This window comes from Lampetra fluviatilis, unplaced genomic scaffold, assembly GCF_964198595.1.
Source record: "Lampetra fluviatilis unplaced genomic scaffold, kcLamFluv1.1 SCAFFOLD_174, whole genome shotgun sequence".
Taxonomy (NCBI): Eukaryota; Metazoa; Chordata; class Hyperoartia; order Petromyzontiformes; family Petromyzontidae; genus Lampetra; species Lampetra fluviatilis.
Window position 1 is genome coordinate 141,090 of NW_027620604.1, and position 27,625 is coordinate 168,714.

The 27,625-nt window shown below is 62.5% G+C and overlaps 1 protein-coding gene across 1 annotated transcript in view; it reads right to left on the bottom strand.

The window, feature by feature from the left end:
* Positions 1-270: 270 nt before the first annotated feature.
* HTATSF1 (HIV-1 Tat specific factor 1) overlaps positions 271-27,625 on the bottom strand; it is a gene marked incomplete at its 5' end in the record, with an annotated part of 53,324 nt that continues 25,969 nt past the window's right edge. Inside the window, 2 exons of the mRNA XM_078884697.1 lie at positions 271-1,348; positions 11,111-11,248. Coding sequence (XP_078740823.1) covers positions 941-1,348; positions 11,111-11,248 — 546 coding nt within the window. The remainder of the gene's footprint in view (positions 1,349-11,110; positions 11,249-27,625) is intronic.

The window sequence follows — 27,625 nt, forward strand, 5'->3', positions numbered from 1 at the left end:
CTTTACCGAAAGAACCAAGAAGATGAATCCCTGCTGCTGCAGTCACGCGAGAAGCTTTACATCGAAAAAAAAAGATGATGATGTTGATGATGATGATGTTGACGATGATGATGATGATGTTGACGATGATGATGATGATGTTGATGATGTTGATGTTGACTGATGATGATGATGTTGATGATGATGTTGATGATGTTGACGATGATGATGATGTTGATGTTGATGTTATCTACAACATCATCATCGTCTTCAGGTGAAGAAACAGGTTATTTATTTTATTATTTCCCTTCACCGTGACGACTTTACCGAAAGAACCAAGAAGATGAATCCCTGCTGCTGCAGTCACGCGAGAAGCTTCACATCGAAAGAGAGAAAATAAACATTTAATTAAATAAAATATACATTTTATTCTCTTCCGCCTGCGATCGAAACGTCGTGGGTTTTTTGGTTTTATTTTACATTTGAAGTTTATTTATATTTTTATTTATAATTAGATTTTTTATGGTATTTTTTGTTGTAATTTTATTTAACTTTTAATTGTATTTTGGAATTTTTAGTTATAATTTGATTTTAATTATAATTGTAGTTTTTATTTTAAGTTATAATTTTATTTTACTTTTAATTTAATTATAAATAGTATTTGAATAGTATTTTTCATTTTATTTGATGTTTATTTAAAAAAAAAATTTGATATTTCTTGTTGTAATAAAATGTTTATTTTATTTTAAATGTTATTCATAATTACGTTTATAATTTTATTTTTAATGTAACTTTTATTTTAACTTTATTTCTATTTTCTATCCACGTGACTTTACCGAAAGATAAAAAAAAAACATTTATTCCTGCAATCACGAAAGCTTTAAGTCAAAATAGTTGTCGTTTTTTGTTGTTTGCTTGTTGTAGATTACCCATTGGCCGATGACGCACTTATTTATTTATTTTAAAAATCCGCCTTCCGATTGGCCGGCGGGCCAACTGCCTCCGCGGGGAATCCTTCGCTCTGATTGGCCGCGGGGACGATGGGCGGGGCCAGGGATCCTTCGCTCCGATTGGCTGCGGGGACGATGGGCGGGGCCAGGGATCCTTCGCTCCGATTGGCTGCGGGGACGATGGGCGGGGCCAGGGATCCTTCGCTCCGATTGGCCGCGGGGACGATGGGCGGGGCCAGGGATCCTTCGCTCCGATTGGCTGCGGGGACGATGGGCGGGGCCAGGGATCCTTCGCTCTGATTGGCCGAGGAGGTGGCGGGCGCCTCGGGAGGCCGGCTCTGATTGGTCGATCCGTCGGCGCCGAGGAAGCCCTCCCAGCCCTTGATTCGCTCGTCACGCTCTCGGCTTGTCTCCTCCACCTGCAACGTCAACAACAACAACGTCGACGACGTCAACAACGTCAACAACAACAACGTCAACAACATCAACAACAACGTCAACAACAACAACGTCAACAGCAACAACAATATCACCAACATCGACAACATCAACAACAACGTCAACAACACTACTAACATCATCAACACCACCGATCATTCCACCCACCCACTCACCCACTCACCCACTCACTCACTCACTCACCCACCCACCCACTCACTCACTCACCCACCCACCCACTCACTCACCCACTCACCCACTCACTCACTCACCCACCCACCCACTCACCCACTCACCCACTCACTCACTCACTCATTCACCCACCCACCCACCCACTCACCCACTCACCCACCGATTCACTCACCTACTCACCCACCCACCCACTCACCGACCCACCGATTCACTCACTCACTCACCCACCCACCCACTCACTCACTCACCCACTCACCCACCCACTCACCCACCGATTCACTCACCTACTCACCCACCCACCCACTCACCGACCCACCGATTCACTCACCCACTCACTCACCCACCCACTCACTCACTCACTCACCCACCCACCCACTCACCCACCGATTCACTCACTCACCCACCCACCCACTCACCCACCCACTCACCCACCCACTCACCCACCCACCCACTCACCGACCCACCGATTAACTCACCCACTCACTCACCCACCCACCCACTCACTCACTCACCCACCCACTCACCCACTCACCCACTCACTCACTCACCCACCCACCCACTCACTCACTCACTCACTCACTCACTCACCCACCCACTCACCCACTCACCCACCCACCCACTCACCCACACACCCACTCACTCACTCACCCACCCACTCACCCACTCACCCACTCACTCACTCACTCACTCACCCACTCACCCACTCACTCACTCACTCACTCACTCACTCACCCACCCACCCACTCACCCACTCACTCACTCACCCACCCACCCACCCACCCACTCACCGACCCACCGATTCACTCACTCACTCACCCACCCACCCACTCACTCACTCACCCACCCACCCACTCACCCACCGATTCACTCACCTACTCACCCACCCACCCACTCACCGACCCACCGATTCACTCACCCACTCACTCACCCACCCACTCACTCACTCACTCACTCACTCACTCACTCACTCACTCACTCACTCACCCACTCACCCACTCACCCACTCACCCACCGATTCACTCACTCACCCACCCACCCACTCACCCACCCACTCACCCACCCACCCACTCACCGACCCACCGATTAACTCACCCACTCACTCACCCACCCACCCACTCACTCACTCACCCACTCACCCACTCACTCACTCACCCACCCACCCACTCACTCACCCACCCACCCACCCACTCACCCACTCACCCACCCACCCACCCACTCACTCACTCACTCACCCACCCACCCACTCACTCACTCACCCACCCACTCACTCACTCACTCACCCACCCACCCACCCACTCACTCACTCACCCACCCACCCACTCACTCACTCACCCACCCACTCACTCACCCACTCACCCACTCACCTACTCACCCACCCACCCACTCACCGACCCACCGATTCACTCACTCACTCACCCACCCACCCACTCACTCACTCACCCACCCATCCACTCACCCACCCACTCACCCACCGATTCACTCACCTACTCACCCACCCACCCACTCACCGACCCACCGATTCACTCACCCACTCACTCACCCACCCACTCACTCACTCACTCACCCACTCACCCACCGATTCACTCACTCACCCACCCACCCACTCACCCACCCACTCACCCACCCACTCACCGACCCACCGATTAACTCACCCACTCACTCACCCACCCACCCACTCACCCACTCACTCACTCACCCACCCACCCACTCACTCACCCACCCACCCATTCACCCACTCACCCACCCACCCACTCACTCACTCACCCACCCACCCACCCACTCACTCACTCACCCACCCACTCACTCACTCACCCACCCACCCACTCACTCACTCACCCACCCACCCACTCACTCACTCACCCACCCACTCACTCACCCACTCACCCACTCACTCACTCACCCACCCACCCACTCACCCACTCACCCACCGATTCACTCACCTACTCACCCACCCACCCACTCACCGACCCACCGATTCACTCACCCACTCACTCACCCACCCACTCACCGACCCACCGATTCACTCACTCACTCACCCACCCACCCACTCACTCACTCACTCACCCACCCACTCACCCACCGATTCACTCACCTACTCACCCACCCACCCACTCACTCACTCACCCACCCACTCACCCACCGATTCACTCACCTACTCACCCACCCACCCACTCACTCACTCACCCACCCACCCACCCACTCACTCACTCACCCACCCACTCACTCACTCACCCACCCACCCACTCACTCACTCACCCACCCACCCACTCACTCACCCACCCACTCACTCACCCACTCACCCACTCACTCACTCACCCACCCACCCACTCACCCACTCACCCACCGATTCACTCACCTACTCACCCACCCACCCACTCACCGACCCACCGATTAACTCACCCACTCACTCACCCACCCACCCACTCACTCACTCACCCACCCACTCACCCACTCACCCACTCACTCACTCACTCACCCACCCACCCACTCACTCACTCACTCACTCACTCACCCACCCACTCACCCACTCACCCACCCACCCACTCACCCACCCACCCACTCACTCACTCACCCACCCACTCACCCACTCACCCACTCACCCACTCACTCACTCACTCACCCACTCACCCACTCACTCACTCACTCACTCACCCACCCACCCACTCACCCACTCACCCACTCACTCACTCACCCACCCACCCACCCACTCACCGACCCACCGATTCACTCACTCACTCACCCACCCACCCACTCACTCACTCACCCACCCACCCACTCACCCACCGATTCACTCACCTACTCACCCACCCACCCACTCACCGACCCACCGATTCACTCACCCACTCACTCACCCACCCACTCACTCACTCACTCACTCACCCACTCACCCACTCACCCACTCACCCACCGATTCACTCACTCACCCACCCACCCACTCACCCACCCACTCACCCACCCACCCACTCACCGACCCACCGATTAACTCACCCACTCACTCACCCACCCACCCACTCACTCACTCACCCACTCACCCACTCACTCACTCACCCACCCACCCACTCACTCACCCACCCACCCACCCACTCACCCACTCACCCACCCACCCACCCACCCACTCACTCACTCACTCACCCACCCACCCACTCACTCACTCACCCACCCACTCACTCACTCACTCACTCACCCACCCACCCACCCACTCACTCACTCACCCACCCACCCACTCACTCACTCACCCACCCACTCACTCACCCACTCACCCACTCACCTACTCACCCACCCACCCACTCACCGACCCACCGATTCACTCACTCACTCACCCACCCACCCACTCACTCACTCACCCACCCATCCACTCACCCACCCACTCACCCACCGATTCACTCACCTACTCACCCACCCACCCACTCACCGACCCACCGATTCACTCACCCACTCACTCACCCACCCACTCACTCACTCACTCACCCACTCACCCACCGATTCACTCACTCACCCACCCACCCACTCACCCACCCACTCACCCACCCACTCACCGACCCACCGATTAACTCACCCACTCACTCACCCACCCACCCACTCACCCACTCACTCACTCACCCACCCACCCACTCACTCACCCACCCACCCATTCACCCACTCACCCACCCACCCACTCACTCACTCACCCACCCACCCACCCACTCACTCACTCACCCACCCACTCACTCACTCACCCACCCACCCACTCACTCACTCACTCACCCACCCACCCACTCACTCACCCACCCACTCACTCACCCACTCACCCACTCACTCACTCACCCACCCACCCACTCACCCACTCACCCACCGATTCACTCACCTACTCACCCACCCACCCACTCACCGACCCACCGATTCACTCACCCACTCACTCACCCACCCACCCACTCACCCACTCACTCACTCACCCACCCACCCACTCACTCACCCACCCACCCATTCACCCACTCACCCACCCACCCACTCACTCACTCACTCACTCACCCACCCACCCACTCACTCACTCACCCACCCACCCACTCACTCACTCACTCACTCACTCACCCACCCACCCACTCACTCACCCACCCACTCACTCACTCACCCACCCACTCACTCACTCACCCACTCACCCACTCACTCACCCACCCACCCACTCACCCACTCACCCACCGATTCACTCACCTACTCACCCACCCACCCACTCACCGACCCACCGATTCACTCACCCACTCACTCACCCACCCACTCACCGACCCACCGATTCACTCACTCACTCACCCACCCACCCACTCACTCACTCACCCACCCACTCACCCACCGATTCACTCACCTACTGACCCACCCACCCACTCACCGACCCACCGATTCACTCACCCACTCACTCACCCACCCACTCACTCACTCACCCACCCACCCACCCACTCACTCACTCACTCACCCACCCACCCACTCACCCACTCACCCACTCACCCACTCACCCACCGATTCACTCACTCACCCACCCACCCACTCACCGACCCACCGATTAACTCACCCACTCACTCACCCACCCACCCATTCACTCACTCACCCACCCACTCACCCACCCACCCACTCACCCACTCACTCACCTACTCACCCACCCACCCACTCACCCACCGATTCACTCACTCACCCACCCACCCACTCACCCACCCACCCACTCACCCACCCACCCACTCACCTACTCACCCACCCACCCACTCACCCACCGATTCACTCACTCACCTACCCACCCACTCACCCACCCACCCACTCACCCACCCACCCACTCACCTACTCACCCACCCACCCACTCACCCACCCACCCACTCACCTACTCACCCACCCACCCACTCACCCACTCACCTACTCACCCACCCACCCACTCACCCACCGATTCACTCACTCACCCACCCACCCACTCACCCACCCACCCACTCACCTACTCACCCACCCACCCACTCACCCACCCACCCACTCACCTACTCACCCACCCACCCACTCACCCACTCACCCACTCACCTACTCACCCACCCATCCACTCACCCACCGATTCACTCACTCACTCACTCACCCACCCACCCACTCACTCACTCACCCACCCACCCACTCACCCACCCACTCACCCACCGATTCACTCACCCACTCACTCACCCACCCACCCACTCACCCACTCACCCACCCACCGATTAACTCACCCACTCACTCACCCACCCACTCACCCACCCACCCACTCACCCACCGATTCACTCACTCACCCACCCACCCACTCACCCACCCACCCACTCACCCACCCACCCACTCACCTACTCACCCACCCACCCACCCACTCACCCACCCACTCACCTACTCACCCACCCACCCACTCACCCACTCACCCACCCACCCACTCACCCACCGATTCACTCACTCACCCACCCACCCACTCACCCACCCACCCACTCACCTACTCACCCACCCACCCACTCACCCACCCACCCACTCACCTACTCACCCACCCACCCACTCACCCACTCACCTACTCACCCACCCATCCACTCACCCACCGATTCACTCACCCACTCACTCACCCACCCACTCACCGACCCACCGATTCACTCACTCACTCACTCACCCACCCACCCACTCACTCACTCACTCACCCACCCACCCACTCACCCACCCACTCACCCACCGATTCACTCACCTACTCACCCACCCACCCACTCACCCACCCACTCACCCACCGATTCACTCACCTACTCACCCACCCACCCACTCACCGACCCACCGATTCACTCACCCACTCACTCACCCACCCACTCACTCACTCACTCACCCACCCACCCACTCACTCACTCACTCACCCACTCACCCACCCACCCACTCACCCACTCACCCACCGATTCACTCACTCACCCACCCACCCACTCACCCACCCACCCACTCACCGACCCACCGATTAACTCACCCACTCACTCACCCACCCACCCACTCACTCACTCACCCACCCACCCACTCACTCACCCACCCACCCACCCACTCACTCACCTACTCACCCACCCACCCACTCACTCACTCACCTACTCACCCACCCACCCACTCACCCACCGATTCACTCACCCACCCACTCATCCACCCACCCACCCACTCACTCACCCACCGATTCACTCACCCACCCACTCACCTACTCACCCACCCACCCACTCACCCACCCACCCACTCACCTACTCACCCACCCACCCACTCACCCACTCACCTACTCACCCACCCACCCACTCACCCACCGATTCACTCACTCACCCACCCACCCACTCACCCACCCACCCACTCACCTACTCACCCACCCACCCACTCACCCACCCACCCACTCACCTACTCACCCACCCACCCACTCACCCACTCACCCACTCACCTACTCACCCACCCACCCACTCACCCACCCACCCACTCACCTACTCACCCACCCACCCACTCACCCACCCACCCACTCACCGACCCACCGATTCACTCACTCACCCACCCACCCACCCACTCACCTACTCACCCACCCACCCACTCACCTACTCACCCACCCACCCACTCACCTACTCACCCACCCACCCACTCACCCACCGATTCACTCACTCACCCACCCACCCACTCACCCACCCACCCACTCACCTACTCACCCACCCACCCACTCACCCACTCACCTACTCACCCACCCACCCACTCACCCACCGATTCACTCACTCACCCACCCACCCACTCACCCACCCACCCACTCACCTACTCACCCACCCACCCACTCACCCACCCACCCACTCACCCACTTACCCACCCACCCACTCACCCACTAACCCACTCACCCACTCACCCACTCACCCACTCACCCACCCACCCACTCACCCACCGATTCACTCACTCACCCACCCACCCACTCACCCACCGATTCACTCACTCACCCACCCACCCACCCACTCACCCACCCACCCACTCACCCACCCACCCACCCACCCACTCACCCACCCACCCACCCACCCACCCACTCACCCACTCACCTACTCACCCACCCACCCACTCACCCACCGATTCACTCACTCACCTACCCACCCACTCACCCACCCACCCACTCACCCACCCACTCACCTACTCACCCACCCACCCACTCACCCACCCACCCACTCACCTACTCACCCACTCACCCACTCACCCACTCACCTACTCACCCACCCACCCACTCATCCACCGATTCACTCACTCACCCACCCACCCACTCACCCACCCACCCACTCACCTACTCACCCACCCACCCACTCACCCACCCACCCACTCACCTACTCACCCACCCACCCACTCACCCACTCACCTACTCACCCACCCATCCACTCACCCACCGATTCACTCACCCACTCACTCACCCACCCACTCACCGACCCACCGATTCACTCACTCACTCACCCACCCACCCACTCACTCACTCACCCACCCACCCACCCACTCACCCACCCACCCACTCACCCACCGATTAACTCACCCACTCACTCACCCACCCACCCACTCACCCACTCACTCACCTACTCACCCACCCACCCACTCACCCACCGATTCACTCACTCACCCACCCACCCACTCACCCACCCACCCACTCACCCACCCACCCACTCACCCACCGATTCACTCACTCACCCACCCACCCACCCACTCACCCACCCACCCACTCACCCACCCACCCACTCACCTACTCACCCACCCACCCACTCACCCACCCACTCACCTACTCACCCACCCACCCACTCACCCACTCACCCACTCACCTACTCACCCACCCACCCACTCACCCACCGATTCACTCACTCACCCACCCACTCACCCACCCACCCACTCACCTACTCACCCACCCACCCACTCACCCACCCACCCACCCACTCACCCACTCACCCACTCACCTACTCACCCACCCACCCATCCACTCACCCACCGATTCACTCACCCACTCACTCACCCACCCACTCACCGACCCACCGATTCACTCACTCACTCACCCACCCACCCACCCACTCACTCACTCACTCACCCACCCACCCACCCACTCACCCACTCACCCACCGATTCACTCACCTACTCACCCACCCACCCACTCACCCACCCACTCACCCACCGATTCACTCACCTACTCACCCACCCACCCACTCACCGACCCACCGATTCACTTACCCACTCACTCACCCACCCACTCACTCACCCACCCACCCACTCACTCACTCACCCACCCACCCACCCACCCACCCACCCACTCACCCACCCACCCACTCACCCACTCACCCACTCACCCACCGATTCACTCACTCACCCACCCACCCACTCACCCACCCACCCACTCACCGACCCACCGATTAACTCACCCACTCACTCACCCACCCACCCACTCACTCACTCACCCACCCACCCACTCACTCACTCACTCACTCACCCACCCACCCACTCACTCACCTACTCACCCACCCACCCACTCACTCACTCACTCACCCACCCACCCACTCACCCACCCACCCACTCACCCACCGATTCACTCACTCACCCACCCACCCACTCACCCACCCACCCACTCACCCACCCACCCACTCACCTACTCACCCACCCACCCACTCACCACCCACCCACTCACCTACTCACCCACCCACCCACTCACCCACTCACCTACTCACCCACCCACCCACTCACCCACCGATTCACTCACTCACCCACCCACCCACTCACCCACCCACCCACTCACCTACTCACCCACCCACCCACTCACCCACCCACCCACTTACCTACTCACCCACTCTCCCACTCACCTACTCACCCACCCATCCACTCACCCACCGATTCACTCACTCACCCATCCACCCACTCACCCACCCACCCACTCACCGACCCACCGATTCACTCACTCACCCGCCCGCCCGCCCACCCACCCACCCGCTCGCCCACCCACCCACTCGCCCACCCACCCACCCACCCACCCACCCACTCACCCGCCCGCCCACTCACCCACTCACCCACCCACCCACCCACCCACCCACCCACTCACCCACCCACCCACTCACCCACCCGCCCACCCACCCACTCGCCCACCCACCCACCCGCCCACCCACCCACTCACCCACCCACCCACCCACCCACCCACCCACTCACCCGCCCGCCCACTCACCCACTCACCCACCCACCCACCCACCCACCCACCCACTCACCCACCCACCCACTCACCCACCCACCCACCCACCCACTCGCCCACCCACCCACTCGCCCACCCACCCACCCGCCCACCCACCCACCCACCCACCCACCCACCCACCCACCCACCCACTCACCCACCCGCCCACCCACCCACTCGCCCACCCACCCACTCGCCCACCCACCCACTCGCCCACCCACCCACCCGCCCACCCACCCACTCACCCACCCACCCACCCACCCGCCCACCCACTCACCCGCCCGCCCACTCACCCACTCACCCACCCACCCACCCACCCACCCACCCACTCACCCACCCACCCACTCACCCACCCACCCACCCACCCACTCACCCACCCACCCACCTGGTAATCTGTAACTCCATCCCAGGTCTCCGCCTGGAGCTGCCTCCCGCCGAACCAGCGTCCGTGCAGTGCGGCCACACAGCCGTCTGCCTCCTCAGCCTCGCGGAACGAGACGGACGCAACCCCGTCTGGGTGTCTCTGAGAGACGCGGAGAGACACGGGGAGTGAGACACGGGGAGACACAGAGTGAGACACGGAGAGACACGGAGAGACACGGGGAGACACAGAGAGACACGGGGAGACACGCAGCCGTCTGCCTCCTCAGCCTCGCGGAACGAGACGGACGCAACTCCGTCTGGGTGTCTCTGAAAGACGCGGAGAGACACGGGGAGACACGGAGAGACACGGAGAGACACAGAGTGAGACACGGAGAGACACGGAGAGACACGGGGAGACACAGAGACACGGGGAGACACGCAGCCGTCAGCCTCCTCAGCCTCGCGGAACGAGACGGACGCAACCCCGTCTGGGTGTCTCTGAGAGACGCGGAGAGACACGGGGAGTGAGACACGGAGAGACACGGGGAGACACGGGGAGACACGGAGAAACACGGGGAGACACGGGGAGACACGGGGAGACACGGAGAGACACGGGGAGACACGGAGAGACACAGAGAGACACGGGGAGACACGGGGAGACACGGGGAGACACGGGGAGACACGGGGAGACACGGAGAGACACGGAGAGACACGGAGAGACACGGGGAGACACGGGGAGTGAGACACGGGGAGTGAGACACGGGGAGTGAGACACGGGGAGTGAGACACGGGGAGTGAGACACGGGGAGTGAGACACGGGGAGACACGGAGAGACACGGAGAGACACGGGGAGTGAGACACGGGGAGTGAGACACGGGGAGTGAGACACGGGGAGTGAGACACGGGGAGTGAGACACGGGGAGACACGGAGAGACACGGGGAGACACGGAGAGTGAGACACGGGGAGACACGGGGAGACACGGAGAGTGAGACACGGGGAGACACGGGGAGACACGGGGAGACACAGAGAGACACGGGGAGACACAGAGAGACACGGAGAGACACGGGGAGACACGGGGAGACACAGAGAGACACGGGAGACACGGGAGACACGGAGAGACACGGAGAGACACGGGGAGACACGGGGAGACACGGGGAGACACGGAGAGACACGGAGAGACACGGGGAGACACGGGGAGACACGGGGAGACACGGGGAGACACGGGGAGACACGGGGAGACACGGGGAGACACGGAGAGACACGGAGAGACACGGGGAGACACGGGGAGACACGGAGAGTGAGACACGGGAGACACGGGGAGAGAGACACGGGGAGACACGGGGAGAGAGACACGGGGAGACACGGGGAGAGAGACACGGGGAGACACGGAGAGACACGGAGAGACACGGGGAGACACGGAGAGACACGGGGAGACACAGAGAGACACGGGGAGACACGGAGAGACACGGGGAGACACGGGGAGACACGGGGAGACACGGGGAGACACGGGGAGACACGGAGAGACACGGGGAGACACGGAGAGACACGGGGAGACACGGGGAGACACGGGGAGACACGGGGAGACACGGAGAGACACGGGGAGACACGGGGAGACACGGGGAGACACGGGGAGACACGGAGAGACACGGGGAGACACGGAAAGACACGGAGAGACACGGAGAGACACGGAGAGACACGGAGAGACACGGGGAGACACGGGGAGACACGGGAGACACGGGAGACACGGGGAGACACGGGGAGACACGGGGAGACACGGAGAGTGAGACACGGGAGACACGGGAGACACGGAGAGACACGGAGAGTGAGACACGGGAGACACGGGGAGACACGGGAGACACGGGGAGACACGGAGAGTGAGACACGGGAGACACGGGAGACACGGGAGACACGGAGAGTGAGACACGGGGAGACACGGGGAGACACGGGAGACACGGAGAGTGAGACACGGGAGACACGGGAGACACGGGAGACACGGAGAGACACGGAGAGACACGGGGAGTGAGACACGGGAGACACGGGAGACACGGAGAGTGAGACACGGGGAGACACGGGAGACACGGGAGACACGGAGAGTGAGACACGGGAGACACGGGGAGACACGGGAGACACGGGGAGACACGGAGAGTGAGACACGGGAGACACGGGAGACACGGGAGACACGGAGAGACACGGAGAGACACGGGGAGACACGGAGAGACACGGGGAGACACGGGAAGACACGGAGAGACACGGAGACACGGAGAGACACGGGGAGACACGGAGAGACACGGGGAGACACGGAGAGACACGGAGACACGGAGAGACACGGGGAGACACGGGGAGACACGGAGAGACACGGAGAGACACGGGGAGACACGGAGAGACACGGGGAGACACGGAGAGACACGGGGAGACACGGAGAGACACGGAGAGACACGGGGAGACACGGGGAGACACGGAGAGACACGGAGACACGGAGAGACACGGGGAGACACGGGGAGACACGGGGAGACACGGGGAGACACGGAGAGACACGGGGAGACACGGGGAGACACGGAGAGACACGGGGAGACACGGGGAGACACGGGGAGACACGGAGAGACACGGGGAGACACGGGGAGACACGGAGAGACACGGGGAGACACGGAGAGACACGGGGAGACACGGGGAGACACGGGGAGACACGGGGAGACACGGAGAGACACGGGGAGACACGGAGAGACACGGGGAGACACGGGGAGACACGGGGAGACACGGAGAGACACGGGGAGACACGGGGAGACACGGAGAGACACGGGGAGACACGGGGAGACACGGAGAGACACGGGGAGACACGGGGAGACACGGGGAGACACGGGGAGACACGGGGAGACACGGGGAGACACGGAGAGACACGGGGAGACACGGGGAGACACGGGGAGACACGGGGAGACACGGGGAGACACGGAGAGACACGGGGAGACACGGGGAGACACGGGGAGACACGGGGAGACACGGGGAGACACGGGGAGACACGGGGAGACACGGAGAGACACGGGGAGACACGGGGAGACACGGAGAGACACGGGGAGACACGGGGAGACACAGAGAGACACGGGGAGACACGGGGAGACACGGAGAGACACGGGGAGACACGGAGAGACACGGAGAGACACGGAGAGACACGGAGAGACACGGAGAGACACGGGGAGACACGGGGAGACACGGGGAGAGAGACACAGAGAGACACGGAGAGACACGGAGAGACACGGGGAGAGAGACACAGAGAGACACGGGGAGACACGGAGAGACACGGGGAGACACGGGGAGACACGGAGAGACACGGGGAGACACGGGGAGACACGGGGAGAGAGACACGGAGAGACACGGAGAGACACGGAGAGACACGGGGAGACACGGGGAGACACGGAGAGACACGGGGAGAGAGACACGGAGAGACACGGAGAGACACGGAGAGACACGGGGAGACACGGGGAGACACGGAGAGACACGGAGAGACACGGAGAGACACGGAGAGACGCGGAGAGACACGGGGAGACACGGGGAGACACGGGGAGACACGGAGAGACACGGAGAGACGCGGGGAGACGCGGGGAGACACGGGGAGACACGGAGAGACACGGGGAGACACGGAGAGACGCGGAGAGACGCGGAGAGACACGGGGAGACACGGGGAGACACGGGGAGACACGGGGAGACACGGGGAGACACGGGGAGACACGGAGAGACACGGAGAGACGCGGGGAGACACGGGGAGACACGGGGAGACACGGGGAGACACGGAGAGACACGGAGAGACGCGGGGAGACACGGGGAGACACGGGGAGACACGGGGAGACACGGGGAGACACGGAGAGACACGGAGAGACGCGGAGAGACGCGGGGAGACACGGGGAGACACGGGGAGACACGGGGAGACACGGGGAGAGAGACACAGAGAGACACGGAGAGACACGGAGAGACACGGGGAGACACGGGGAGACACGGAGAGACACGGAGAGACGCGGAGAGACACGGGGAGACACGGGGAGACACGGGGAGACACGGAGAGACACGGAGAGACGCGGGGAGACACGGGGAGACACGGGGAGACACGGAGAGACACGGGGAGACACGGGGAGACACGGAGAGACACGGAGAGACACGGGGAGACACGGGGAGACACGGGGAGACACGGGAGACACGGGGAGACACGGGAGACACGGGGAGACACGGAGAGACACGGAGAGACACGGGGAGACACGGGAGACACGGAGAGACACGGGAGACACGGAGAGACACGGAGAGACACGGAGAGACACGGGGAGACACGGGGAGACACGGAGAGACACGGAGAGACACGGGGAGACACGGTGAGACACGGGAGACACGGGGAGACACGGGAGACACGGAGAGACACGGAGAGACACGGAGAGACACGGGGAGACACGGGGAGACACGGGAGACACGGGGAGACACGGGAGACACGGAGAGACACGGGAGACACGGGGAGACACGGAGAGACACGGGGAGACACGGGGAGACACGGGAGACACGGAGAGACACGGGAGACACGGAGAGACACGGAGAGACACGGAGAGACACGGGGAGACACGGAGAGACACGGGAGACACGGAGAGACACGGGAGACACGGAGAGACACGGGGAGACACGGGAGACACGGAGAGACACGGAGAGACACGGGGAGACACGGGGAGACACGGGAGACACGGAGAGACACGGAGAGACACGGAGAGACACGGAGAGACACGGGAGACACGGGGAGACACGGAGAGACACGGAGAGACACGGGGAGACACGGGAGACACGGAGAGACACGGGAGACACGGAGAGACACGGAGAGACACGGGGAGACACGGGAGACACGGAGAGTGAGACACGGGGAGACACGGGAGACACGGAGAGACACGGGGAGACACGGGAGACACGGAGAGACACGGAGAGACACGGGGAGTGAGACACGGAGAGACACGGAGAGACACGGGGAGACACGGGGAGTGAGACACGGAGAGACACGGGGAGACACGGGGAGACACGGGGAGTGAGACACGGAGAGACACGGAGAGACACGGGGAGACACGGGGAGACACGGAGAGACACGGGGAGACACGGAGAGACACGGGGAGTGAGACACGGAGAGACACGGGGAGTGAGACACGGGGAGTGAGACACGGAGAGACACGGGGAGTGAGACACGGGGAGACACGGAGAGACACGGGGAGTGAGACACGGGGAGTGAGACACGGAGAGACACGGGGAGTGAGACACGGAGAGACACGGGGAGTGAGACACGGGGAGACACGGGGAGACACGGGGAGTGAGACACGGAGAGTGAGACACGGGGAGACACGGAGAGACACGGGGAGACACGGGGAGTGAGACACGGGGAGTGAGACACGGGGAGACACGGGGAGTGAGACACGGAGAGACACGGAGAGACACGGGGAGTGAGACACGGGGAGTGAGACACGGGGAGTGAGACACGGAGAGACACGGAGAGACACGGGGAGTGAGACACGGGGAGTGAGACACGGGGAGTGAGACACGGGGAGTGAGACACGGAGAGACACGGAGAGACACGGGGAGACACGGAGAGACACGGGGAGTGAGACACGGGGAGTGAGACACGGAGAGACACGGGGAGTGAGACACGGAGAGACACGGGGAGTGAGACACGGAGAGACACGGGGAGTGAGACACGGGGAGTGAGACACGGAGAGACACGGGGAGTGAGACACGGGGAGTGAGACACGGGGAGACACGGGGAGTGAGACACGGGGAGACGCGGGGAGGGAGAGAGAGACGGGGAGAGAGACACGGGGATAGAGACACGGGGAGAGAGACACGGGGAGAGAGACACGGGGAGAGAGACATGGAGAGACACGGGGAGAGAGAGACGGGGAGAGAGACACGGGGAGAGAGACACGGGGAGAGAGACACGGGGAGAGAGACACGGGGAGAGAGACACGGAGAGACACGGGGAGAGAGAGACGGGGAGAGAGACACGGGGAGAGAGAGATACGGGGAGAGAGACACGGGGAGAGAGACACGGGGAGAGAGACACGGGGAGAGAGACACGGGGAGAGAGACACGGGGAGAGAGACACGGGGAGAGAGACACGGGGAGAGAGAGACGGGGAGAGAGACACGGGGAGACACGGGGAGAGAGAGACACGGGGAGAGAGACACGGGGAGAGAGACACGGGGAGAGAGACACGGGGAGAGAGACACGGGGAGAGAGACACGGGGAGAGAGACATGGAGAGACACGGGGAGAGAGAGACGGGGAGAGAGACACGGGGAGAGAGACACGGAGAGACACGGGGAGAGAGAGACGGGGAAAGAGACACGGGGAGAGAGACACGGAGAGACACGGGGAGACACGGGGAGAGAGACACGGAGAGACACGGGGAGAGAGACACGGGGAGAGAGACACGGGGAGAGAGACACGGGGAGTGAGACACGGGGAGACGCGGGGAGAGAGAGACGGGGAGAGAGACACGGGGAGAGAGACACGGGGAGAGAGACACGGAGAGACACGGGGAGAGAGAGACGGGGAGAGAGACACGGGGAGACACGGGGAGAGAGAGATACGGGGAGAGAGACACGGGGAGAGAGACACGGGGAGAGAGACACGGGGAGAGAGACATGGAGAGACACGGGGAGACACGGAGAGACACGGGGAGAGAGAGACGGGGAGAGAGACACGGGGAGAGAGACACGGAGAGACACGGGGAGACACGGGGAGACACGGGGAGAGAGACACGGAGAGACACGGGGAGAGAGACACGGGGAGAGAGACACGGGGAGAGAGACACGGGGAGTGAGACACGGGGAGACGCGGGGAGAGAGAGACGGGGAGAGAGACACGGGGAGAGAGACACGGAGAGACACGGGGAGAGAGACACGGAGAGAGAGACATGGAGAGAGACGCGGGGAGAGAGAGACACGGGGAGACGCGGGGAGACACGGGGAGAGAGACACGGAGAGACGCGAGGAGACAGACGCAGAGAGACACGGACAGAGAGAGACGCGGACAGAGAGAGACACGGAGAGACACGGAGAGACACGGGGAGACACAGAGAGACACGGAGAGACACGGAGAGACACGGAGAGACACGGAGAGACACGGGGAGACACGGGGAGACACGGAGAGACACGGAGAGACACGGGGAGACACGGAGAGACACGGGGAGACACGGGGAGACACGGGAGACACGGAGAGACACGGGAGACACGGAGAGACACGGAGAGACACGGAGAGACACGGGGAGACACGGAGAGACACGGGAGACACGGAGAGACACGGGAGACACGGAGAGACACGGGGAGACACGGGAGACACGGAGAGACACGGAGAGACACGGGGAGACACGGGGAGACACGGGAGACACGGAGAGACACGGAGAGACACGGAGAGACACGGAGAGACACGGGAGACACGGGGAGACACGGAGAGACACGGAGAGACACGGGGAGACACGGGAGACACGGAGAGACACGGGAGACACGGAGAGACACGGAGAGACACGGGGAGACACGGGAGACACGGAGAGTGAGACACGGGGAGACACGGGAGACACGGAGAGACACGGGGAGACACGGGAGACACGGAGAGACACGGAGAGACACGGAGAGACACGGGGAGTGAGACACGGAGAGACACGGAGAGACACGGGGAGACACGGGGAGTGAGACACGGAGAGACACGGGGAGACACGGGGAGACACGGGGAGTGAGACACGGAGAGACACGGAGAGACACGGGGAGACACGGGGAGACACGGAGAGACACGGGGAGACACGGAGAGACACGGGGAGTGAGACACGGAGAGACACGGGGAGTGAGACACGGGGAGTGAGACACGGAGAGACACGGGGAGTGAGACACGGGGAGACACGGAGAGACACGGGGAGTGAGACACGGGGAGTGAGACACGGAGAGACACGGGGAGTGAGACACGGAGAGACACGGGGAGTGAGACACGGGGAGACACGGGGAGACACGGGGAGTGAGACACGGAGAGACACGGAAACACGGAGAGACACGGGGAGTGAGACACGGAGAGTGAGACACGGGGAGACACGGAGAGACACGGGGAGACACGGGGAGTGAGACACGGGGAGTGAGACACGGGGAGACACGGGGAGTGAGACACGGAGAGACACGGAGAGACACGGGGAGTGAGACACGGGGAGTGAGACACGGGGAGTGAGACACGGAGAGACACGGAGAGACACGGGGAGTGAGACACGGGGAGTGAGACACGGGGAGTGAGACACGGGGAGTGAGACACGGGGAGTGAGACACGGAGAGACACGGAGAGACACGGGGAGTGAGACACGGGGAGTGAGACACGGGGAGTGAGACACGGGGAGTGAGACACGGAGAGACACGGGGAGTGAGACACGGAGAGACACGGAGAGACACGGAGAGACACGGAGAGACACGGGGAGTGAGACACGGGGAGTGAGACACGGAGAGACACGGGGAGTGAGACACGGAGAGACACGGGGAGTGAGACACGGGGAGTGAGACACGGAGAGACACGGGGAGTGAGACACGGGGAGTGAGACACGGGGAGACACGGGGAGTGAGACACGGGGAGACGCGGGGAGGGAGAGAGAGACGGGGAGAGAGACACGGGGATAGAGACACGGGGAGAGAGACACGGGGAGAGAGACACGGGGAGAGAGACATGGAGAGACACGGGGAGAGAGAGACGGGGAGAGAGACACGGGGAGAGAGACACGGGGAGAGAGACACGGGGAGAGAGACACGGGGAGAGAGACACGGAGAGACACGGGGAGAGAGAGACGGGGAGAGAGACACGGGGAGAGAGAGATACGGGGAGAGAGACACGGGGAGAGAGACACGGGGAGAGAGACACGGGGAGAGAGACACGGGGAGAGAGACACGGGGAGAGAGACACGGGGAGAGAGACACGGGGAGAGAGAGACGGGGAGAGAGACACGGGGAGACACGGGGAGAGAGAGACACGGGGAGAGAGACACGGGGAGAGAGACACGGGGAGAGAGACACGGGGAGAGAGACACGGGGAGAGAGACACGGGGAGAGAGACATGGAGAGACACGGGGAGAGAGAGACGGGGAGAGAGACACGGGGAGAGAGACACGGAGAGACACGGGGAGAGAGAGACGGGGAGAGAGACACGGGGAGAGAGACACGGAGAGACACGGGGAGACACGGGGAGAGAGACACGGAGAGACACGGGGAGAGAGACACGGGGAGAGAGACACGGGGAGAGAGACACGGGGAGTGAGACACGGGGAGACGCGGGGAGAGAGAGACGGGGAGAGAGACACGGGGAGAGAGACACGGAGAGACACGGGGAGAGAGAGACGGGGAGAGAGACACGGGGAGACACGGGGAGAGAGAGATACGGGGAGAGAGACACGGGGAGAGAGACACGGGGAGAGAGACACGGGGAGAGAGACATGGAGAGACACGGGGAGACACGGAGAGACACGGGGAGAGAGAGACGGGGAGAGAGACACGGGGAGAGAGACACGGAGAGACACGGGGAGACACGGGGAGACACGGGGAGAGAGACACGGAGAGACACGGGGAGAGAGACACGGGGAGAGAGACACGGGGAGAGAGACACGGGGAGTGAGACACGGGGAGACGCGGGGAGAGAGAGACGGGGAGAGAGACACGGGGAGAGAGACACGGAGAGACACGGGGAGAGAGACACGGAGAGGGAGACATGGAGAGAGACGCGGGGAGAGAGAGACACGGGGAGACGCGGGGAGACACGGGGAGAGAGACACGGAGAGACGCGAGGAGACAGACGCAGAGAGACACGGACAGAGAGAGACGCGGACAGAGAGAGACACGGAGAGACACGGAGAGACACGGGGAGACACGGAGAGACACGGAGAGACACGGAGAGACACGGAGAGACACGGGGAGACACGGGGAGACACGGAGAGACACGGAGAGACACGGGGAGACACGGAGAGACACGGGGAGACACGGGGAGACACGGGGAGACACGGAGAGACACGGGGAGACACGGAGAGACACGGAGAGACACGGGGAGACACGGAGAGACACGGAGAGACACGGAGAGACACGGAGAGACACGGGGAGACACGGGGAGACACGGAGAGACACGGAGAGACACGGAGAGACACGGGGAGACACGGGGAGACACGGAGAGACACGGAGAGACACGGAGAGACACGGGGAGACACGGGGAGACACGGAGAGACACGGAGAGACACGGAGAGACACGGGGAGACACGGGGAGACACGGAGAGACACGGAGAGACACGGGGAGACACGGGGAGACACGGAGAGACACGGAGAGACACGGGGAGACACGGGGAGACACGGGGAGAGAGACACAGAGAGACACGGAGAGACACGGGGAGACACGGGGAGACACGGGGAGACACGGGGAGACACGGAGAGACACGGAGAGACACGGGGAGACACGGGGAGACACGGGGAGACACGGGGAGACACGGAGAGACACGGGGAGACACGGGGAGACACGGGGAGAGAGACACAGAGAGACACGGAGAGACACGGGGAGACACGGGGAGACACGGGGAGACACGGGGAGACACGGAGAGACACGGGGAGACACGGGGAGACGCGGAGAGACACGGGGAGACACGGGGAGACACGGAGAGACACGGGGAGACACGGGGAGACACGGGGAGACGCGGAGAGACACGGGGAGACACGGGGAGACACGGAGAGACACGGGGAGACGCGGAGAGACGCGGAGAGACGCGGAGAGACACGGGGAGACACGGGGAGACACGGAGAGACACGGAGAGACACGGGGAGACACGGGGAGACACGGAGAGACACGGGGAGACACGGAGAGACACGGAGAGACACGGGGAGACACGGGGAGACACGGAGAGACACGGAGAGACACGGGAGACACGGGGAGACACGGAGAGACACGGGGAGACACGGGGAGACACGGAGAGACACGGAGAGACACGGGGAGACACGGAGAGACACGGAGAGACACGGGGAGACACGGGGAGACACGGGGAGACACGGAGAGACACGGAGAGACACGGGGAGACACGGGGAGACACGGAGAGACACGGGGAGAGAGAGACGGGGAGAGAGACACGGGGAGACACGGGGAGAGAGAGATACGGGGAGAGAGACACGGGGAGAGAGACACGGGGAGAGAGACACGGGGAGAGAGACATGGAGAGACACGGGGAGACACGGAGAGACACGGGGAGAGAGAGACGGGGAGAGAGACACGGGGAGAGAGACACGGAGAGACACGGGGAGACACGGGGAGACACGGGGAGAGAGACACGGAGAGACACGGGGAGAGAGACACGGGGAGAGAGACACGGGGAGAGAGACACGGGGAGTGAGACACGGGGAGACGCGGGGAGAGAGAGACGGGGAGAGAGACACGGGGAGAGAGACACGGAGAGACACGGGGAGAGAGACACGGAGAGAGAGACATGGAGAGAGACGCGGGGAGAGAGAGACACGGGGAGACGCGGGGAGACACGGGGAGAGAGACACGGAGAGACGCGAGGAGACAGACGCAGAGAGACACGGACAGAGAGAGACGCGGACAGAGAGAGACACGGAGAGACACGGAGAGACACGGGGAGACACAGAGAGACACGGAGAGACACGGAGAGACACGGAGAGACACGGAGAGACACGGGGAGACACGGGGAGACACGGAGAGACACGGAGAGACACGGGGAGACACGGAGAGACACGGGGAGACACGGGGAGACACGGGGAGACACGGAGAGACACGGGGAGACACGGAGAGACACGGAGAGACACGGGGAGACACGGAGAGACACGGAGAGACACGGAGAGACACGGAGAGACACGGGGAGACACGGGGAGACACGGAGAGACACGGAGAGACACGGAGAGACACGGGGAGACACGGGGAGACACGGAGAGACACGGAGAGACACGGAGAGACACGGGGAGACACGGGGAGACACGGAGAGACACGGAGAGACACGGAGAGACACGGGGAGACACGGGGAGACACGGAGAGACACGGAGAGACACGGGGAGACACGGGGAGACACGGAGAGACACGGAGAGACACGGGGAGACACGGGGAGACACGGGGAGAGAGACACAGAGAGACACGGAGAGACACGGGGAGACACGGGGAGACACGGGGAGACACGGGGAGACACGGAGAGACACGGAGAGACACGGGGAGACACGGGGAGACACGGGGAGACACGGGGAGACACGGAGAGACACGGGGAGACACGGGGAGACACGGGGAGAGAGACACAGAGAGACACGGAGAGACACGGGGAGACACGGGGAGACACGGGGAGACACGGGGAGACACGGAGAGACACGGGGAGACACGGGGAGACGCGGAGAGACACGGGGAGACACGGGGAGACACGGAGAGACACGGGGAGACACGGGGAGACACGGGGAGACGCGGAGAGACACGGGGAGACACGGGGAGACACGGAGAGACACGGGGAGACGCGGAGAGACGCGGAGAGACGCGGAGAGACACGGGGAGACACGGGGAGACACGGAGAGACACGGAGAGACACGGGGAGACACGGGGAGACACGGAGAGACACGGGGAGACACGGAGAGACACGGAGAGACACGGGGAGACACGGGGAGACACGGAGAGACACGGAGAGACACGGGAGACACGGGGAGACACGGAGAGACACGGGGAGACACGGGGAGACACGGAGAGACACGGAGAGACACGGGGAGACACGGAGAGACACGGAGAGACACGGGGAGACACGGGGAGACACGGGGAGACACGGAGAGACACGGAGAGACACGGGGAGACACGGGGAGACACGGAGAGACACGGGGAGAGAGAGACGGGGAGAGAGACACGGGGAGACACGGGGAGAGAGAGATACGGGGAGAGAGACACGGGGAGAGAGACACGGGGAGAGAGACACGGGGAGAGAGACATGGAGAGACACGGGGAGACACGGAGAGACACGGGGAGAGAGAGACGGGGAGAGAGACACGGGGAGAGAGACACGGAGAGACACGGGGAGACACGGGGAGACACGGGGAGAGAGACACGGAGAGACACGGGGAGAGAGACACGGGGAGAGAGACACGGGGAGAGAGACACGGGGAGTGAGACACGGGGAGACGCGGGGAGAGAGAGACGGGGAGAGAGACACGGGGAGAGAGACACGGAGAGACACGGGGAGAGAGACACGGAGAGAGAGACATGGAGAGAGACGCGGGGAGAGAGAGACACGGGGAGACGCGGGGAGACACGGGGAGAGAGACACGGAGAGACGCGAGGAGACAGACGCAGAGAGACACGGACAGAGAGAGACGCGGACAGAGAGAGACACGGAGAGACACGGAGAGACACGGGGAGACACGGAGAGACACGGAGAGACACGGAGAGACACGGAGAGACACGGGGAGACACGGGGAGACACGGAGAGACACGGAGAGACACGGGGAGACACGGAGAGACACGGGGAGACACGGGGAGACACGGAGAGACACGGGGAGACACGGGGAGACACGGGGAGACACGGAGAGACACGGAGAGACACGGAGAGACACGGGGAGACACGGGGAGACACGGGGAGACACGGGGAGACACGGAGAGACACGGAGAGACACGGGGAGACACGGAGAGACACGGAGAGACACGGAGAGACACGGGGAGACACGGGGAGACACGGAGAGACACGGAGAGACACGGAGAGACACGGAGAGACACGGGGAGACACGGAGAGACACGGGGAGAGAGACACAGAGAGACACGGAGAGACACGGGGAGACACGGGGAGACACGGGGAGACACGGGGAGACACGGAGAGACACGGGGAGACACGGAGAGACACGGGGAGACACGGGGAGACACGGGGAGAGAGACACAGAGAGACACGGAGAGACACGGGGAGACACGGGGAGACACGGGGAGACACGGGGAGACACGGAGAGACACGGGGAGACACGGAGAGACACGGGGAGACACGGGGAGACACGGGGAGACACGGGGAGAGAGACACAGAGAGACACGGAGAGACACGGGGAGACACGGGGAGACACGGGGAGACACGGAGAGACACGGGGAGACACGGGGAGACACGGGGAGACACGGAGAGACACGGAGAGACACGGGGAGACACGGGGAGACACGGGAAGACACGGGGAGACACGGAGAGACACGGAGAGACACGGAGAGACACGGGGAGACACGGAGAGACACGGGGAGACACGGAGAGACACGGGGAGACACGGAGAGACACGGAGAGACACGGGGAGACACGGGGAGACACGGGGAGACACGGGGAGACACGGGGAGACACGGAGAGACACGGAGAGACACGGGGAGACACGGTGAGACACGGAGAGACACGGGGAGACACGGAGAGACACGGAGAGACACGGAGAGACACGGAGAGACACGGGGAGACACGGGGAGACACGGAGAGACACGGAGAGACACGGGGAGACACGGAGAGACACGGGAGACACGGAGAGACACGGGGAGACACGGAGAGACACGGGGAGACACGGAGAGACACGGGGAGACACGGGGAGACACGGGGAGACACGGGGAGACACGGGGAGACACGGAGAGACACGGAGAGACACGGAGAGACACGGAGAGACACGGAGAGACACGGGGAGACACGGGGAGACACGGGGAGACACGGGGAGACACGGAGAGACACAGAGAGACACGGAGAGACACGGAGAGACACGGAGAGACACGGAGAGACACGGGGAGACACGGGGAGACACGGGGAGACACGGAGAGACACGGAGAGACACGGAGAGACACGGAGAGACACGGGGAGACACGGGGAGACACGGGGAGACACGGGGAGACACGGAGAGACACGGAGAGACACGGAGAGACACGGAGAGACACGGGGAGACACGGGGAGACACGGGGAGACACGGGGAGACACGGAGAGACACGGAGAGACACGGAGAGACACGGAGAGACACGGAGAGACACGGGGAGACACGGGGAGACACGGGGAGACACGGAGAGACACGGAGAGACACGGAGAGACACAGAGAGACACGGAGAGACACGGAGAGACACGGAGAGACACGGAGAGACACGGGGAGACACGGGGAGACACGGGGAGACACGGGGAGACACGGAGAGACACGGAGAGACACGGAGAGACACAGAGAGACACGGAGAGACACGGAGAGACACGGAGAGACACGGAGAGACACGGAGAGACACGGAGAGACACGGGGAGACACGGAGAGACACGGGGAGACACGGGGAGACACGGGGAGACACGGGGAGACACGGAGAGACACGGAGAGACACGGAGAGACACGGGGAGAGAGACACGGAGAGTGAGACACGGGGAGACACGGGGAGACACGGGGAGACACGGGGAGACACGGAGAGACACGGAGAGACACGGAGAGACACGGGGAGAGAGACACGGGGAGAGAGACACGGAGAGTGAGACACGGGGAGACACGGGGAGACACGGAGAGAGAGACACGGTGAGACACGGAGAGACACGGAGAGACACGGGGAGACACGGAGAGACACGGGGAGACACGGAGAGACACGGAGAGAGAGACACGGGGAGACACGGGGAGACACGGGGAGAGAGACACGGAGAGTGAGACACGGGGAGACACGGGGAGACACGGAGAGACACGGAGAGACACGGTGAGACACGGAGAGACACGGGGAGAGAGACACGGGGAGAGAGACACGGTGAGACACGGTGAGACACGGAGAGACACGGGGAGACACGGAGAGACACGGTGAGACACGGAGAGACACGGGGAGACACGGAGAGACACGGAGAGACACGGGGAGACACGGAGAGACACGGAGAGACACGGAGAGACACGGAGAGAGAGACACGGGGAGAGAGACACGGAGAGTGAGACACGGGGAGACACGGAGAGACACGGGGAGACACGGTGAGACACGGAGAGACACGGAGAGACGCGGAGAGACACGGTGAGACACGGAGAGACACGGGGAGACACGGGGAGACACGGAGAGACACGGAGAGACACGGGGAGACACGGAGAGACACGGTGAGACACGGAGAGACACGGGGAGACACGGAGAGACACGGTGAGACACGGAGAGACACGGGGAGACACGGAGAGACACGGAGAGACACGGGGAGACACGGAGAGACACGGAGAGACACGGAGAGACACGGAGAGACACGGAGAGACACGGAGAGAGAGACACGGGGAGAGAGACACGGAGAGTGAGACACGGGGAGACACGGAGAGACACGGGGAGACACGGTGAGACACGGAGAGACACGGAGAGACGCGGAGAGACACGGTGAGACACGGAGAGACGCGGAGAGACACGGAGAGACACGGAGAGACACGGGGAGTGAGACACGGGGAGAGAGACACGGAGAGACACGGGGAGACACGGAGAGACACGGGGAGACACGGAGAGACACGGAGAGACACAGGGAGACACGGAGAGACACGGAGAGACACGGGGAGACACGGGGAGTGAGACACGGGGAGAGAGACACGGAGAGACA